The sequence below is a fragment of the Petaurus breviceps genome, unplaced genomic scaffold, assembly GCF_028583685.1.
Source record: "Petaurus breviceps papuanus isolate PSGF00001 unplaced genomic scaffold, PetGlider_PUasm1.0 189, whole genome shotgun sequence".
In the NCBI taxonomy this organism is placed as follows: Eukaryota; Metazoa; Chordata; class Mammalia; order Diprotodontia; family Petauridae; genus Petaurus; species Petaurus breviceps.
The window spans coordinates 30,786,599-30,804,773 of NW_027185809.1; the positions used below are offsets into that span (position 1 = coordinate 30,786,599).

At 42.6% G+C, this 18,175-nt stretch overlaps 1 protein-coding gene across 1 annotated transcript in view; it reads left to right on the forward strand.

Annotated features, from left to right (window-relative positions):
• Window positions 1-18,175, forward strand: part of VSX2 (visual system homeobox 2) — a 37,310-nt gene that overhangs the window by 858 nt on the left and 18,277 nt on the right. The window contains exons 2-3 of the mRNA XM_069091699.1: window positions 1,294-1,378; window positions 5,839-5,962. Coding sequence (XP_068947800.1) covers window positions 1,294-1,378; window positions 5,839-5,962 — 209 coding nt within the window. The remainder of the gene's footprint in view (window positions 1-1,293; window positions 1,379-5,838; window positions 5,963-18,175) is intronic.

Below are 18,175 nucleotides of genomic sequence, written 5' to 3' on the forward strand. Positions count from 1 at the left end.
GTTCATTCCCCATCCACGTCCCCTGCAGCCTGGCCGCTGAGGGCCAGGCAGGCCGGGGGCTAGACTGGCTGGGAGAGAGACCTATTCGTTTTCCGATAGGGGAGCGGGCCCGGCGTCGGCCACTCCGGGGACTGCGGAGCTCAAGCCGCTACAGGCTTCGCTAGGCTCCGCGGCTCCCCCGCGCAGTTGCCCTGCTGGGTTGCCCTCCTCCAAAGTTCTCATTCCCCTCTATCGCACTCCGCTTTTTTGGTTGTTGTTGTTGTTAGTTCAAATGACCAAAAATTTCTCGTCTGAAAAAAGAAAAGCCAACGAAAATTGGCCAGAAATGTCACCTCTTTCCATTCTCCATCCTCCAAACAAATGAACCAACCCTTGCATGGGAATAGTATCTAACCCTCGGGAACAACCCATATCTTAATGAATTAATGTATTTAATATATTTATTCCCAATGAGCCGTTTCTGGCTCCTGGACTGTGATGCATGTCAGCTCTGCTCGGATCTTGGCCGCAGCTACTCTTCCCCACCCTTCCGTTCTTCTCTTTCCTCTCCCCTCCAACAAGCGGGGTGCAGATCCCCAGTTCTCATTTCTAGTCTCTCCAGTCTCTTTTCTTTCTCTCTTATTTTTCGTTCTCTTTCTTTTTTTTCCTGTCACAAAATGTCGGGCCTTCAACGCACCTCCCTGTAGAGGTGACCCTGGGAGGGTGACCCTCTTGCCCGATTTTCCCAGATTCCTGTTCTCCTCTCCTCTCTCCTCTCCTCTTCCACCTGTCCAAGCCAGGTTTTCTTGCCAGCGGCTTCTGGATCTTTGGTCCAACTTTCCTGCGTGTGTGTGTGTGTGTGTGTGTGTGTGTGTGTGTGTGTGTGTGTGTGTGTGTGTGTGTGTGTGTGTTGAAGAAGGAAGGGGGAGGACACAGACCTAGGGCACTCCCTCTGTTCTCTGAATCTCCCCAGGGACTCGGGGTATAAGCCCTCTTTGCCTACCCACTCAGCCCCGATTCTCCCTTTACTCCCCGTGTCACTCCCTCCTCCGAGCTTTTCAAGACACCATGGGCTTCTTCCTTTCCGTCCCTTTTCTATCACAACCAAATCTACAAAAATGTTTCTTGTAATCTATCTTGGGAACGGGAGTATGTGGCGCACCCTTCAAACAGTGGTGGGGACGGCGATAGGGATAGGGGTGATTCTGAGGGGGATAGACCTCAAAGTTTGACCCCCACCCAACAACCACTACTCAACCAGAGCAAGGAGGAGTGAGTCCCCATAGTGCTGCATGTCCCTCCTTCCCCTTTCAGATTCTGAAGATGTTTCTTCCAGCGACAGAAAAATGACCAAATCTTCCTTAAACCAGACCAAGAAACGGAAGAAGAGGAGACACAGGTAAGGGCCACTCTCTCGCTAGTCACCTACTACTATGGCTCAGGCCAGACCTCTATGGGAGTCACTTTCTAGCTCTCTTTTACTCTGGTCCCTAGTCTGTCCTCAACCCCACCCCAAGGGTCTTTACCCCTGCTTCTTGGGCAAAGGCTCTGTGAGTGGAGAGGAGGAGCAGTGTGGGTTTGTTGGGAGAAATGTGGGGTTCTGACCCTCAGGAGTGTGGTTCAGATTCAGGACGATGAGGAGATGCTGGCCATGATGGGAACTATTCCCTTGCCGTGTTTTCCTTTTCTTTTTAATCCGAAACGAAATGGGCAGATATCCGGGCCTTAAACACAGTGGGAATGAGGAGATCGGCCACCTAGTTTTCAGTGTGTCAGCATATTCCTCAGATCTGCACCAATTCCTCTGCTCCCTCCAAATCCACTACCTCTTTCAACTGAAACTGCCTCCCAGCCGCCACTACTTAGAAGGCGCTTCCTGCTACTGGGGACCAGTAAAGCAACTGGATCCCAGCTTGTAATCTTCCAAGACGAAAACCATCTTTTCCTCCAACCATTTCCCATCACGAGATATTCCTCCTTTATCCTCCTAATCTCCTTTCAACCTTAATTCTTTCTTTCTCCCTCCTTTTCCGCTTTCCTTATTACCTTTAGCACCATTCCTGTCTCCCTGCTGCTTGTTACATCTCTAGATTCTTCCTGATTCCATTCTTTCTTCCTCTCCACCTCATCCTAGCAATTCTTTTCTCTCCTTTCTACTCGATTTCATTCTCATGCTATCTCCAACCTCTTTCCTACTGTCTCCTGATCTTTTGCCCTTTGGAATTTGTACTTTCAATTACCATGTCTCTTTTAGAAAATTCATTTTATAGATGCCTTTTGTCTTAATATCACAACCATTCCCCGCTACCATTTCCTCTAAACGAACCCCCACTTGGGACAAATTAAGAAAAAATGAAACCACCCTGATATATACAATATTTTGTCCTTATTGTCCATTACCTCTCTGCTGTATAGGAGAAAGTATTCCTATTTCTTTTTGAAAAGTTATTCCTAAACTGAATCCTCACAAATAGACCTTTGGATGAATATAATCCTGGAGTATGTCCCTAAATTGACCATATCGGTTCTTTTCAAGTGGCTTCTCCTTTGTCCCCAAACCATTTTCTGAATCTGCCTTAATCCAGTCCCCTCCTCTTTTCTGTCAGAATTACAAGTTTCTCCAAGATCTTACCCACCTAACACTTCCCACTCCCACCCCCATATCTCTTTAGGATGAGAGGGATAAAGGAGGTAAGGGTCCTGGATCAGAGTCAAAGCTAACTATTGCTGCATAAATGCCATCAATGTTTTGCAAGCTCTTGAGCCCAGTATCTCAACATTTCAAAAAAAAAAAGTTTATTCCCTAAAGTTTTGGATGCCCCCCTAATATTCCTGATATTGTAGTTTCTTCCCTCCCCCCCTCCTTCCTTTTTCCTTCCCTTTCTTTCTCTCTTTCCCATATATTTGATCCAGCTAGATCAAAATGAGAATCCTATAGGAGATTGTGGGAGTCTTTCATGCCCTTTTTTCTTAGTCTTAAAAGTACAGAAATACCAAGAAATCTGATGTAAAATTAAGAGCTCTGAGATGAGTCCTCATTGTAGATATTTTGAAAAACTTATAAACATGGAAATTAAACTAAACAATTATAGCTGGGCAAAAATTATCTCCCTCAGAAGGTAGTGGGTTCCCTATCATTGGAAGTCTTCAACTCTATGATTTTTGTTAAGGTTTCCCCCTTGCCTCCCCCTCCCCCTTCCTACAAGTTATTTCAAAAGCATAGGTACCCGGGGGTAGTAGAGATTAGAGAACAGGGAAGGATTGCTAATTGCTGACACTTTTGTTTTTATTAATTGAAGTAGATTTTCCCTCGCTCCTCGATCCTCTGATTTAGGGATGTTCAACAAAAGAAAATAGGTGGCAGTTAGATCTTTATCTGTTGGAGATAATCCAGGTTCAAACCAGGCACCTCTCTTGACTAGGGGTGAGGGAGGAGGTATGAGGAACAATCAAAGTCAGATTATAGAGAAAGGGACTAGATCCTCCCAATGCAGGTCCCTTCAGATGCCAGAAGATTCTTCAATTTCTTTAAAAATGCAAACCGAATTCTTTTACAGATTAGTTTGGGATCAGATTTTGAATGAGACAAGAATTCACTTTACAAACATAGGCTTTGAGTTCACTTATGGGGGTCAGGATCACCAAAGACTGGGCAGAACTTGGGTCCAGACTGAAGGAAGAATCAGGATTAGTGTTAGTGGAGACTAGTCTTGAATATAATGAACAACCTCCAAAACCAAATGGATTGGGAGTTACAGTTCTTGGATAGTCCTATCTACCTCTGATCCTCTCTTTGACCTTGGCCAGATGGTATGACCTGTGCTTATCCATTTCAATAATTACAAAAGGGAATTGTGATTGGGGTGATTTATAATGGTGAGACCCTCTGGTTGTGAACAGCAAAGAGTCAAGAGAATCAGAATAGAAAGTGTAAGACTTTCAAAATGCCAAATAATTTACTTTTTGTATACCTATGCATTTCAAAACCAGGAAAAACAATTTAGGGTCAAACCAGGAACTTCATATGATAAATAAACTGATCTTTTTCTTTCTGTCTTGACCCCATTCCCCAACAATATTAAATCAATTCCTGACCCACTGTCCATTGTTTTGCATGTAGTATACATTAATAAGTGCTTATTGAATTGAAATGAAAATAGATACTACATTTGTGATTCCCGTTTGAGAGATACTTTGGTTAATGTTGTTTCCTTGTTTGAAGAGAGGAATATGAAGAATTCTAAACATTCTTAAGGTCCTGTAGTAGATCTATATTGATCCAATAGAATTCTAATGGTATCAACTATAGAGTATCTTTAAAACAGTTTCAGCATTTGAAGCCTAGCTTGGATTTTAATTTCCGTTGTTGTATAGTATCTAGGTAAATGTAACCTGGAAACAGTCTTGATATCCCTACCTGGAGAAGGAAGAGGTTGTGCCTGTCATGGACTGGCAAAAGCAAACTGAAATGCTTCTGTGGGAGATCACAGTAGGCCCCATCTGTATCATGAGTACTTGAGGATACTGCAGAGAATTGGTACTTGGCAGGGGGGTGGGACATGGAAGAAGGGTCTGGATGGAAATTCCAGAAGGTGGTTTGTCTTGGAAAAGAGGGGAGATGGAGTGGGGGGGGGAGTGTACCCTCTGATTTGGGCAGTAGACTGTTGTCCATTTGACATTTTAGTGAGGGGAAAACAGAGGAAAAGGTTAAGAAGATAATGGTGTAGGGTTGAAGTCTTAAGGTAAAATAGACTGGGGAAAGAGAAGAGGGAAGATAGTAAGTGAGAAACTTTGCAGGATGTATTTCTTGGATTGTAGATACAGTGGGAATATAAGGAACCTCTGAGCTTTGGAAAGATTCATGACAATGCTCATTGAGTGAATAAATGATTGACATCCATGAGGGGATAGAAGTGAATGGATCCATTCACCTTTCTCAGTATGTGGAGGACTTCTTAGAAAACCTTTCTGTAGGATCTAGGAATTCTCTCTGTTCCCTATCTTTGAAGATACCCTTTCTAGAATGACTTCTAAATGAAATGTCATTGGCAGGCTCAACTAAACCAACATGCTATAATGAAGGGACACTCTGGGTTCCAATTAAAGAAGCTAAACCATTTGCATGCCTTTCTGTGTGTGCATAATTCTATGTATTATTTCTTTCTGTGTAGAAGGAATGGAAGGGGTTCAGTCCTTATCCCTCAGAATGGTGCATCAGTATTAGGTCCAGCCTATATTGGACCTGTCCAGAACTATAAGCTATACTGCCTTGGCTTCTCCATTGGAAGTAGATGTATGATGGATGACCCCAACCCTAGGCAAGGCAATACCCCTCTGGGTGAAACAGTGCATAGAATGCTAGAACTGGAGTCAGGAAAACATGAATTCAAATATTTCACCTGACACTTATTAACTGTGTAACCCTGGGCAAATAATTTAACTTCTGTCAGCCTCAGTTTCCCTATCCATAAAAAGGGAATAATATTAGCACCTGCCTCACAGGGTTGCTGTGAGATTAATAGAGATAATATGTGTGAAGCACTTTGCAAAACTTAAAGTTCTATATAAATGCATGCTATTATTATTACAATCATTATTAATATTACTGAAGGTACTTTCATGTTCCTTTGTCGGGGGAAAGGGAAAGACTGTGAGAAGTTGTCAGTCTAACTTAAAATGCCAGATAAATGCTAGTTATCACCACCATCATCATCATTACTATTGCTGAAAGTGTTTATGTGCTCCTTTGGTGGGGGAAGGAGTAACAGGAAAGGGGAGTGTCATCAGTCTAATTGATAGCTGATAACAGATATGGTTTTCTAGGCTTCCATAATCTTCAATAAGCTTTGTCTCCCTCAGGACGATCTTTACATCCTACCAATTGGAAGAGTTAGAAAAGGCATTCAACGAAGCCCACTACCCAGATGTCTATGCCAGGGAGATGTTGGCCATGAAAACAGAGCTTCCAGAAGACAGGATACAGGTAACCTACTTCGCAGACCTTGTACCTTCCTCTCCTATAATGTACCCATTCCTCAGGGTCAGGACGCAGGGCTGATTTTCATTTTTCCATGTTCTGCTCCAAAAATTTCCTCTTTGTTTTCTATGTCCATATCCAAGGTGGTCAATGTGGACGTAATTGGTTGATGAGTGTCTTAAGAAGCCAGGTGGTTTGCATAGTGGATAGCATTCAGGACTTGCATTGGAGAAGAGCCAAGTTAAAATCCCACCTCATAGAAACTCAGACTGAGAGCTGGAAGGGACCTCTGAGGCCACTTAGTCTAGCTCCCTTATTTTAGGGATGGGGAAACTGAGGCCCAGGGAGGTTGTGACTGTCCAAATTAGCTAAGTGGCAGAAGTGGAATTTGAACTCAGGCCCTGATTCTAGAGCTAGTTCTCTTTAGTAGGTACTATCTGTATAGCCCTTGGCCAGTCACTTACCTTTTTGAGATTCAGTTTTCCCATTTATAAAACAGAAATAATAATAGCACCTTCCTCACAGGGTTGTTGTGTAAGTGGTTATATGAATGAATGCATGAATGAATGAATGAATGAGCAGCACTTTTCCTTAAGGAACTTACTTTCTAATAGGGGAAGCTAACACATACTTGGACTGGGGAGCTGGGTCTTCAAGAGTAATGGTGATGGATATGTCTGGGAAGAAATGTTCAAGGCCTAGATCAGAGAAAGGTGAAAGCTCACCAGTGAGAACATGTGGTCCCAGTGGGTGATGCCTTCATGTGAACCATTATCATTAGGGACATTTTATTAAAGTTAGTAAGCATTTGCTTTGTTTTGGTTTTTGGTTGTTTTTTTGTTCGTTAGTTTTTGGTTTTGTTTTTTGAGGCAATTAGGATTAAGTGATTTGTCCATGTTAAGCATCTGAAGCTACATTTGAATCCAGGTCCTCCTGACCCCAGGGGCCATGCTCTATTCACTGTGCCACCTAGTTGCCCCTAGCAAGCATTTGTTAAACACCTGTGACATGCTGTGGCAAGTGCAGTGGGAAATATAAGAGACAGAAAAGACATCCCTCTGCCCTCTGAGTGCTTATCGTATAGTTGAGGAGGCAAGATTTATACTCATAGATATCAAGAATACATTTTGTGAGAGGGACAGTAAGGGTAACCTGAGAAGGAAGAAATCCATGAGGTTTCTTGGCTCCACTTATGATTTATGGTGACAGGGCCCTTCCCTGTTCCTACCTGATGGCCTGTAACCGCCACAGGCTACAGTAAGTGGATGTGCCCTAGACCACGTGTGAAAAAGGGCTGGGAATTATGGCTAATGGGATTTATCTCATGGTTACTGAATCTCCTGCTGAGAACAGAGCTGTTCTCCTGCCCTTTCTTACTGCCCCCATCCTCTTAAGAAAAGGGAAAGTTTCTTTCCTGTCTCTCCCAGCCGGGCAGGGGCTCTCATTCTCTCCCAAGTCAGTCCATGCTCCTGGTTCTCCTGGTCTCCCCTGGTCTCTTGGTTTCCCACTCAGGAAACTTACAGGTGATCACCTGCCCTGGTGTCTGGTCCTTTTTTTAGTGGCTATGCAGACCCAAATGTTCCAGGCCATTCTGACCAAGCTGGAATAGGGATACCTTTAGCACTGATGCAAGGTTACCCTATGGTATCAAATCTACCCTAGTTGGGGCTGGGGCACAAATGGCTGTAGGGTGAAAATGTGGTGCTTGATAATTCCCTGAATAAAGAATCAGATCATGTCCTGTTCCCTCCAATCCATCCCGTACCCGCCCGTACCCGCCTGTACCCCTCACACCAGGTGAAAATGTCAGTGAGTTAGATTGAGTGTGTATTTGCATTTCTAGCAGCCTTAGAGTTAGTTGCCTTAGATGGATTTCAACCTTGAATGGAAAAGAATCCTTATCCTCCTAATTGTTACTCTATAGTGATTTACTGGCTACTCCTAAGGGACTGCCATTGTGATGTTTTGTTCCTATGCCCATTGCTCAGTATGACCATGTCTCAACTTGGAAATAAATGACTTCTCTAGGATTCATTCCCTGTAGATCAAATTCTCATTTATGTGACACAGCAAACCGAGAGCAGATCTGATGTCAGACACTTATTAGTTGTGTGACCTTGGGCAAGTCACTCAGCCTTTGTCTGTCTCATCCTCTTCTGTAAAATGGGAATAATTATAGCATCAACTTTCCAAGATGGTTGTGAGGATAAAATGAGATTTTTGTAAAGTACTTTGCAAATCTTAAAGCATCATATAAATGCTATTATTATTAATAGATTATATTTATTTATTTTTTAAAATTTATTTATTTACTTTCAGTTTACAACATTCAGTTCCACAATCCCTTGAGTTTCAAATTTTCTCCTCCTCCCTCTCCCCCACCCCCCACCATGGCGGCATGCAATCAAATATAGGATCTACAAATACCTTCACATTAAACATCAGTCAGGTGTAAAGAAGGATTATAACCAATGGAATGAACAATGAGAAAGAGGAAACAAAACGAAACAAAAAAAGAGCAGGTAGTTTGCTCCAATCTGCATTCAGACTCTGCAGTTCTTTTCTCTGGATGTGGATATCCCTTTCCATCCTGAGTCTTTTGGAGTTGTCTTATAACCTTGCATTGCTGAGAGGAGCCCAGTCTATCAAAGTTAGTTGTCACACATACATTGTGTCTTTGTGTACAAAGTTCTCCTGGTTCTGCTCTCCTCACTCAGCATCAGTTTATATAAGTCTCTCCAGGTTATTATGAAGTCCGTCTGCTCCTCATTTCTTATAGCACAATAATATTCTATTACACTTATATACCACAACTTGTTCAGCCATTCTCCAATTGATGGGCTTCCCCTTGATTTCCAATTCTTTGGCACCACAAAAAGAGCTGCTATAAATATTTTTGTACATACATGTCCTTTTCCCACTTCTATGATCTCTTTGTGATACAACCCTAGAAGTAGTATTGCTGGGTTAAAGGGTATGCAGATTATATTTTATTTAAAAAATAACTTTATCCCCTGCCTCATACAGGTAGCTAGAGGAAGTGATAAGGACTAAGTAAGGTAGGTCAATTTCTTTAAAACTCAACTAAAAATGAGGAGAGAACTACCAAAAAAGACCAACTTGTTCCCCAGAGGTAAGATGTGTAGGAAGAGAGGTGGTGGTCCCTCAGGGCTATGCTGGAGCCAGCTGTGGTGGCTTTCAAAAGCTGATTGTTAAATTTTCCGTGTGAGCATTTACTCATAAATCAGCACATATTACAAATTAGGGCTTGACTTACCATTTTGTTGAATATTTAAACTTTAAAAAGTGATGGATAAAATGTTAATAATTCAGATTAAGCTAAAAAATGTGTCTTGTGTAAATTTTTTTTTCTTCTGGAAAGCCAGCTGTTAAACATTTAGCAGTAAACCCTTGCCAGGTCATTTCTTGCTGTTGTACATAGCTTGACTTTTCTGTCAAGGGAGAAGTGTTATTTGAGAGTGAAGCATACAAAAAGGCCTCAGGGTTGGTCATTACAGGTTTACAGGGAAGACTGATAGATTCCTGTGATTTCTGCTCAGAATCTCTGTTTGGTACCACTGACCTGTGGGTTAGCAACTTGCTCATTGCATGAATAATTCTAAAATCTTAGAGGCTGCAGGGGAGCCTTGAGGCTCCCGAAAATAACTTTCAGTTACTGCTCCTTAGCTATAGCTCTCACTCTTTCACTAACAAATTTCATTATCCCTTTGGCACTTGAATAACCTATCTGATCTAATTTAATTAAACATTGATTAATTTAAGCACCTACTGTGTTCAAGACACAGAAGTGGGTGCTAGGCACATAAAGATGAGAAAATTACGCCACTCTAGTCCTCAGAGAGTCTACTGTCTAATAGGAAGGATAAGACAAATACACAACTACATATGATACAGGGTAGAGTGTGATTAAGGGAAAAGGAGATGTCTCCATGAAGAAATTCCAAAAAAAGAAATTTGAAGAGGGAGAGTTTGCTTTCAGTTGGGGAGAAAAATCAGGAAAGACTTCATGAAAAGGTGATTCAGCTGACTTTGTTTTGTGTGTTTTTGCCTCATAAAGGGTTGTCCATCATTGCATACCTTTAGTTAGATCATATAACCCTGACTAATATCAATCAGTCAGTCAAATAGAATTGTTAAGTATTTACTGTGTGTCGGGCATTGTCCTAACTGCTAGGGATACAAAAAGAAAAAAGAAACAAACAAACCGAAAAACCCAAAACTGATCTCTCCCCTCAGAGAGCTCAAAGTCTGATGGGGTCAACATGCAAATTGTAAGCCCATTTCCTAAGCCCATTAGAACAGGACTGTCTTCTCATTGGTGGAGATTAATAGTCTTGCTCGGTCATGAGGGGAAGAGTGGAGAAAACTTGAAAACTTGGAAAGACTGAAGTTCATTCCTTACTCTTCTTTGGCCAACTTCACCCTAACCCATCCTCACACAGGGCAGGGCATTCATTCATCATCCGGGGCCATCTCCAGTCGTTCTGATGAATGTCTGGCCACCGAACCCAGATGGCCCTGGAGGAGAAAGTGAGGCTGGTCACCTTGCACAGCCCTCCCTCACTCAAATCAAAGTCAACTGCAAGTCATATCATCATTTTCCTGATGTCATAAACAAACATAACAACACAACAACCAATGAGAAGACAGTCCCATACCAATAGACTTTGGGAATAACTAAATACAAACAAACTACAGACTGGCTAAATTGGAGGGAGTCTCAGAGGAAAGGCGCTAGTATTAAGGGGGATCAGGAAAGGCTTTTTGTACAAGAGGAGGCAATCTGAAACTTGAAGGAAGCCAGAAAAACCAGAAGATAGAGCTGAAGGGAGAGAATTCTAAGTATGTGGCATAGCCAGTGAAAATGCTCAAAAACGGAGTGCTTTGTGGGCTTACTCTCAGCATTTCCTACCTACATTCCTTAGCTGTAGCAGCCTCAGGGAAAAGAGGTAGTTTGAAAAATAACCCTTGGAGTCAATTCAATTCAGCTAATATTCGTTAAGTACTCACTGGAAATAAGACACTCTAGACTAAGGTCCAGAATTAACCCTAATTCTGAGGATCACAAAGTATGTGAAAAGGAGTATCTTACTCCTTTAAGAAAACTGGGAAAATATGAAGAGGCCAGGTTAGGAAGGACTTTAAGAGTCAAATATAGAAAATCTGGCCTCAGACACTTAACACAAAAAGTAGCTGTGTGACCTTGGGCAAGTCACTTAACCACAATTGCCCTACCTTCCCCCTCCAAAAAAAAAGAGTCAAATACAGAATTTTATATTTTAACCTAGAGGTAATAAAGAGTCATTGGTGCTTATTGAAAGGGGAGGGGAAGTGATATGGTCAGACCTGCCTTTAGGAAGATCAGTTTCACAGTTGAGGGGAGGATTTATTGATGTGGGGAGAGAAGAGACAGGGAAACCAAATAGAACATTATTGCAATATTCTAGGCATGATGAGATGAGGTCCTACACCAAGGAGATGGCAGTGTCAGGAAGGAAGAGATGTAACAAAGGTAAAAAAGACAAGACTTGACCACTGGTTGGACATGAGGGGAGGAGAGAAGGTAGTGACAAAGAGAAAGGATTCAAGGATGAGACCTACATGGCTCTCTGGGAGGATTGTGGTACCTAATATGGAAATAAGGAAGTTAGGGAGAAGGGAGGATGGGGGGGAGGAAATAATAATGAGTTTAGTTTGGATATGCTGAGCTTAAGATGTCTTTGAGATATCTTAAAGGTAACTAGATATTGGAGACTAGATGGTTTTTGAGGATGGGGAGACACTGGCATATTTGTAGATAGTAGAGAAACAGCCAGTAGGCATGGAAGGACTGAAGAGATATTGGCAGAAGGTATCTGAGTGGTGTGAGATGAGGAACAGGGAAGAAGAGGGAGAATTAAGTGGATTGAAAGAAGAGGAGAGTGTAGAATTGAACTGGTTCACCAAGGGGGCAAGATGGGGAAGGGAAGAGAATGTATCCAGTGCAGGGATAATGGTCTGTGAAAGAACTAAGGTGGTGATGAAGGGTTTGAACTTGCAAGGCAGAGGGAGGGAAGAAATGCTAACATCATAATCAAATAAAGGAATTTGAGAGTCCATGAACATGGATGTAGAATACTTGTATATGATGGTTAAGATCAAAGTATGACCATTGTATATGGCTGTGACAAGGTAAAGGAGTAGGTCCTGGGAAATGAGTAAATTGAAGAATTAGGAGGTTGGGGTGTTTGGGAGAGTATCAGTATGGGTGTTAGAGTCCCTAGTATGAAGGCAGAAGTTGGGGAAGAGAAAAAGACTGTGCGCCAGACACTGAACTTGTTGAGGATGGAGGGAGCATGTCCTGCTGCCCTCCAGACATCACGATCATGGTGGTGGGGATGGGGTTTGATGGGCGGCAGAGACTCTGTACTATGAAGCTTGGCAACCCTGTTTTGTGGTCGTGACATTGGTGGCATCAGGGTGATCCACACTCCTAGGGGGTTAAGTACCTTCCTTCTCCAACCTTCTCACCTCCCACTAATCCCATATAGCCCCTCCTCATACAGCACTTGAACATAGTAGACAGGTGGCTGACTGTTGCACTAGTATCAGGGACATTGCCCTTAATAAATGTTTGGGATTGATAGGATAATGCTCTATCAATTGAGTTAGGTGAATTCTTCTGAATACCAAAATGGTCCTTTCCTCCCCTAGGACTAAAAACCATACTAAAAGTGCGGCTAGGTGGTACAGTGGATAGAGTCCTGGGCTTGGAGTCAGGGAGACTCTAGATCAAATTCGGCCTCAGACACTTACTAGCAGTGTGATCCTGAGCAAGTTGCCTAACTTCTCTGCTTGTCTCAGCTTCCTTATCTGAAAAAATGAGTTGTAAAGATTGCCAAGTTGTAAATGTAAATGTAATTGTAAATGTAAAGTTGTAAAGCATTCTCTACAAGCCTGTTCTATAAATACTACTATTACTACATACGGTTAGACAAGGGCTTGCAAGTCCTTGAATGGGAGGATTTCAAGGGTGGTAGAGTAAGTTTGGTGCCTTCATTATTGTTCAGTCATATCAGTCATGTCCAAATCTTTAGACCCATTTAGGGTTTTCTTAGCAAAGACACTGGAGTGGTTTGCCATTTCCTTCTCCAGCTCATTTTACAGAGGAGGAAACGGAATCAAACAGGGTTAAGTGACTTGTCCAAGGTTGCACAGTTAGTAGGTATCTGAGGCTGGATTTGAACTCAAGAAGATGGGTCTTCCTAACTCAAGGGCTGGAACTATTATCCCCTCTGTATGAGTTCTTTTTCAAACCAGGGAGTTGAGTGGAGTGGAGGGGAAGTGGGGGGAGGGAGGTTCATTGCACAGCTGTTTGAGTTGGGCCAAGATTTTCTTTAACTCTTAGAATACAAGTGATAATACAACACAGTGACTTGAATTCACTCTGAGGTGCTTGAATTCAAATTTCATCATCTGTTTCCCTGAGATGCTCTGGAGAAGTTAAGAGTATTTTTACATAGAGGAGAACAAGGACCCACCAATCCCATGTCATACCTTTCTGAGATAGATGACCATGGGAAAATCCAGCTCTTGAGTGAGCAGTTGGACCAGGAGTCACTATAATAGTCAGGGGCTTCAGGAACTCATTCAGTTTTTCAGAGTTTTAAAAGGTCATGTGACATCTAACCCAACTCTCCAGGACATTATAAATTAACACAAGATTTCAAAAAGCTTTGGGAATTTTTGCAGAAAGTTATTGGCATAGGAGGGGAATATGAGAGAGGGTTTTTTTTGGTTTTGTTTTGTTTTTTAATGAGAAGACTGGGTTTTGAAATGAGGATTAGATGGGAGCTGAGGGACCAGAGGTCAGTTAGGATGTGAGAGGTACCAAAGGAATTGAGAAAGGAGAAAGGGAGGGAATGGGGTTTTGCTGTCCTGCTTCCTATTGTAGCTGAATAAGGGCTTGGGGCAGAGTGGATCTCCTACCATTTGATTCAATCCATCAGGAGTGTGGGGGAAGCCATTTATTTGTTAAAGGGCACCAGAAATGGACTGTGTGGTTAAAAGCCACGTCCACTGAAACAGAGGGGTTCTCAAGACCTACGAATCCTGCCAGAGTAATCTCCATGACATTCCATTGTCCTTGAACGCCTTGAACGTCTCTAATCAGAGATCAGTGGTAACTCATTATTAGTTTGGAGGGGTGGCTAGAAAAGCAGTATAGGCAACAGCCCTGGATAAAATGGTTTAAGGCTCCGCCAGCCTGATAAATAATGATCAAGCCCAGAGTCAGCTACTGTGCACCCCTTGCATGGAGAAGCTGAGACTGGACTGCCCTACTTATTCCTTACTGATACTCGAATGGGCTGGAAGCTAGGTGGTGCAATGGATAGTGCTGGGCCTGGAGTCAGGAAGACCTGAGTTCAAATTTGGCCTCAGACACTTACTAGTTGTGTTACTCTGGGCAAGTCACTTAACCCTGTTGGCCTCAGTTACCTCATGTGTAAAATGTGTTGGAGAAGGAAATAGCAAATCACTCCAATATCTTTGCCAAAAAAACCTCAAATGTCCTTCACACAAGAAGGAACAATAACACTCTAGAGATCAGTGGAATCAGAAGGGCATAAACTGTGCTATAGAGTGGGAAGGGCCTTCAGCCACCAGCCAGAGCAGAGCAGGGGGACCTTGAAGGAGTAATAGACCCTCCTCCCTCCTGGGCCAAGCAGAGGTTCCAGAACCTCCTAGAAGGTTCTCTTAGGAGGCTGGTAGGTATGATCACTACTGTCTTCTACTTTTAACTATTCAGTCTGGGTAAAGGGAAAATGGATGGGGAGGAGCCTGGGTAAGGGGACAATGATGCATAAGTCTAAAAGGTAGAACAGGATTTATCCACAGAGCTAGAGCTGGGAAAGGACCTTTGAAACCCCCCTCCTTTTACAACTGAGGAAATAGGGGTCCAGAGAAAGTGAGTCACTCAAGGTCTCACAGGTATTAAGTGACAGACCTGAGATTCAAACCTAGATCCAGTGTTTTTTCTCACTTACTCCATGTCTCTTACAGGACAGACGTTGTCTTACTACTTGTTCCCTTATAGGTGGCACAGTGGTGCTGGACCTGGAATCAGGAAGAACTGAGTTCAAATCCTGCCTCAGACACTTACTGTCTGAGTGTTCCTGAGCAAGACATTTAACTTAGTCCAGGCTCAGTTTCCTCATCTGTAAAATAGGAATAATAATATCACCTCCCTCTTTATTTTACTTTTCTTTCCTTCACTGGAAAATCAAGTACCTTCCATTGTGGATGTCTGACATGATCACTATGGGCTATACTTTCATGGCCTGCTTCTGACTTGCAAATGCTGGGCACTAATAGCCCAATACCAATCACCACAGGCTTTGTGTCTCTTAAGGTCCCCTCCTAGCAATGAATACCCGCTGGTTGATGAGTCAACCTCCAAAACATTCCATTGTTGTTATTTTGGGGATTAAATGAGATAGCATATAAAATACTAGGTAAATGCTAGCCATTAAGTCATCTGAGCCTTAGCTAAGCCCTGTTTCTACAAAGTGTCCCAGGAAAGTTCTGCCATGACTGAAAGATAGGGGATATTTTGGAGTCTGAGACTATCCAAGGTTTGAAGTCAAGCCTAATTTTAACTCTAAGCTGGGTGCAGAAAAGGATTGTTTAAAGAAAGGTTAAAAAATATTTTCTTAGTTACTTAATGTTTTTCTATTTGAATGAGGGTAAGGGACATGGTAAGATTACCCAGAGTGAAAGGGAGGCATTTCTGAACCTAGCCATATTTAGAGATGTGTGTGTGTGTCTGTGTGTATAAAGGAGGAGTTTTGGGGGTGAGAGGGGAGCCACACTTAGAGGTTCCCACCTTCAGTGAGGAAACACTGTGGTATATCACTGAATTGCACGTTAGGAGACGTAGCCTTGAATCCCAGCCCTGCCACTAACTAGCTGTAAGAATTGGGACAAGTCACTTAACAAAGGGTTCTCAGTCATAAAATGAGGCGGTTGGATAACATGATCTGTAAGGTGCCAGCCAGTTCTAAAAGCCTCTGACCTTTATCAGAAGAAAATGCTCTGATTAGCTATGCAGCCCATGTTCCACCTTTTATGGTTCTCATCTTGCTTCATCTCTTTTTAATATACCTCATAGAAAGAACCGTCACTGTTAAGACTAACAATAACCCTGAATAGAGAATAATCAGAGGACTCCCTGATTGTGATGGTGGCAGAGCCTGCTTCCATAATTGGCCTTAGAATGATAGTAGTATAACTGGTCGAAACCTTAGCAGGCCGGCTTGGATCTGAGTCTCCTGATGGCTAACAGGCCAACCCGTATCTAAGGCCTGGATCTTGTCTACAGGTCCCTAACTGTGATGTGGCCATAAGTGTTAAGGATCATGTAGAGACCAACCAGTCAGGACTGACTTTTGTTTGCTCCATTTTATTAAGTCTTTTTGTGTGTGCCAGGGGAAAGATGCCCTTCACACTTCTCCATATCTCTGGGTCTGGGGATGGGGTGGGAGAGCTGAATACAAAAATCTTATTCAGGATATCAGAATTCCTGGGGCCCCATGTCAACCACAGTCACATTTTATCACAGTTCTTTTATCTCCTAAAAAAAAGTCTGTGATCTGTAATCCTGAGAGATCCTGCCTAATATAAAGTCTAGGGGATGGGAAATGAATTTCCATTGTGACAGAAGGGCGAAAAGGTGATAATAGTAATAATTAATTATATATTGTATTTTATATAGCTAATTCTCTCCTTTGGGTCCTGGATTTTCCTGGTGCTTTTGAGCATGATCCTACAAATAGATTTGCCTTTTAAATGTTCCTAGTCTTTATGGGGAGGAAAGTAATAGGAAGTAATATAGAATAGAAGAAATAAAAAGTAATAGGAGGGATGGCTAGGTGGTACAGTGAATAGAGCACCAGCCCTGGAGTCAGGAGGACCTGAGTTCAAATCCAGCCTCAGACAGTTAACATTTTACTAGCCTTATGACCTTGGGCAAGTCACTTAACCCCAATTGCCTTGCCTTCTTCCCTCAAAACAAAACAAAAAGAAATAGAAAGATTAAAAAAACTGGATCCCACCAACAACTCATCTGTAACTTGTAGTAAGAGAGTTGCTTTTGGTACTGGGATGTTAAGTTACACGGTTATATGTCAGAGACCAGACTTGAAGTTTTGTTCTTTGTCTCCCTGAGGCTAAAGCCAGTTCTCTATTCACCTTTAGCAATTTGGCAAACATATACTGAGAGCCTACAGGTCAGCCTCTGTGCTACTTGAAGATCCAAAGACAAAACCAAAGATAGTCCTCAACCTTAAGGAATTTTTGTTCTCTGGAGTGGATGCAATATATGTGCCTGTTGGAGAGAATTATATGAAAGAAAAGGGGCTTGAGTTGAGTAGAGGAGAGAACAAATGAACTCTGAGGTCCTGTCCATTCCTGTGATTCACCTGGACGTGAGTGTAATGATGAGAAACTTGAGTGGCCACCAGGTGGCCACTGGAGCCCACACTGCTAAAGGGTCCAGGCCTGAAAACTGCTTTGCTGAAATATGGCATTAGAAGTGCTGAGTGGGGTTTGGTGTGTCAGGGTACTAAATCATGCCAACAATAAGGTTAAATTAATCAGCTACCAGCCTGAAGAGAGGAAAGTGGCTTCCTGAGAATGAGGAAGCCTGAATAATGGCGAGACAAAATGGTTGCCAATGCCTTATCTTACTGAGGGCCTGAGAGCTAAGTCTGACTGTGGGATGTGGGCAAGAGACTGTAGACAAGGAGGAGGCAATAAATGTCTCCAAAAGGAGGGCCAGCTTTGGGTGAGTTGTAAAAGCATCTGTGTTTAGTGGCTTTTTGTAAAGGAAGAAACTCCCGCAAGGCTTCCAAGGTCATTCTTGGGGAAATCATTGAAACTCATCAACCAGTGGGTATTCATTGCCAGGACGGGACCTTAAGAGACACAAAGCAGAGCATGTGGTGATTGATATTGGGCTATTAGTGCCCAGCATTTCCAAGTCAGAAGCAGACCATAAAAGTATAGTCTGTAGTGATCAGGTCAGATATCCACAATGGAAGGTACTTGATTTTCCAGTGAAGGAAAGAAAAGTGAAATAGAGAGAGGGGTGGGGGAGGGAGAGAAAGAAGACAAAAGGAGATAGGGAGGAAGGGAGAAAGAGAGAGGAGAGAGAAAGAA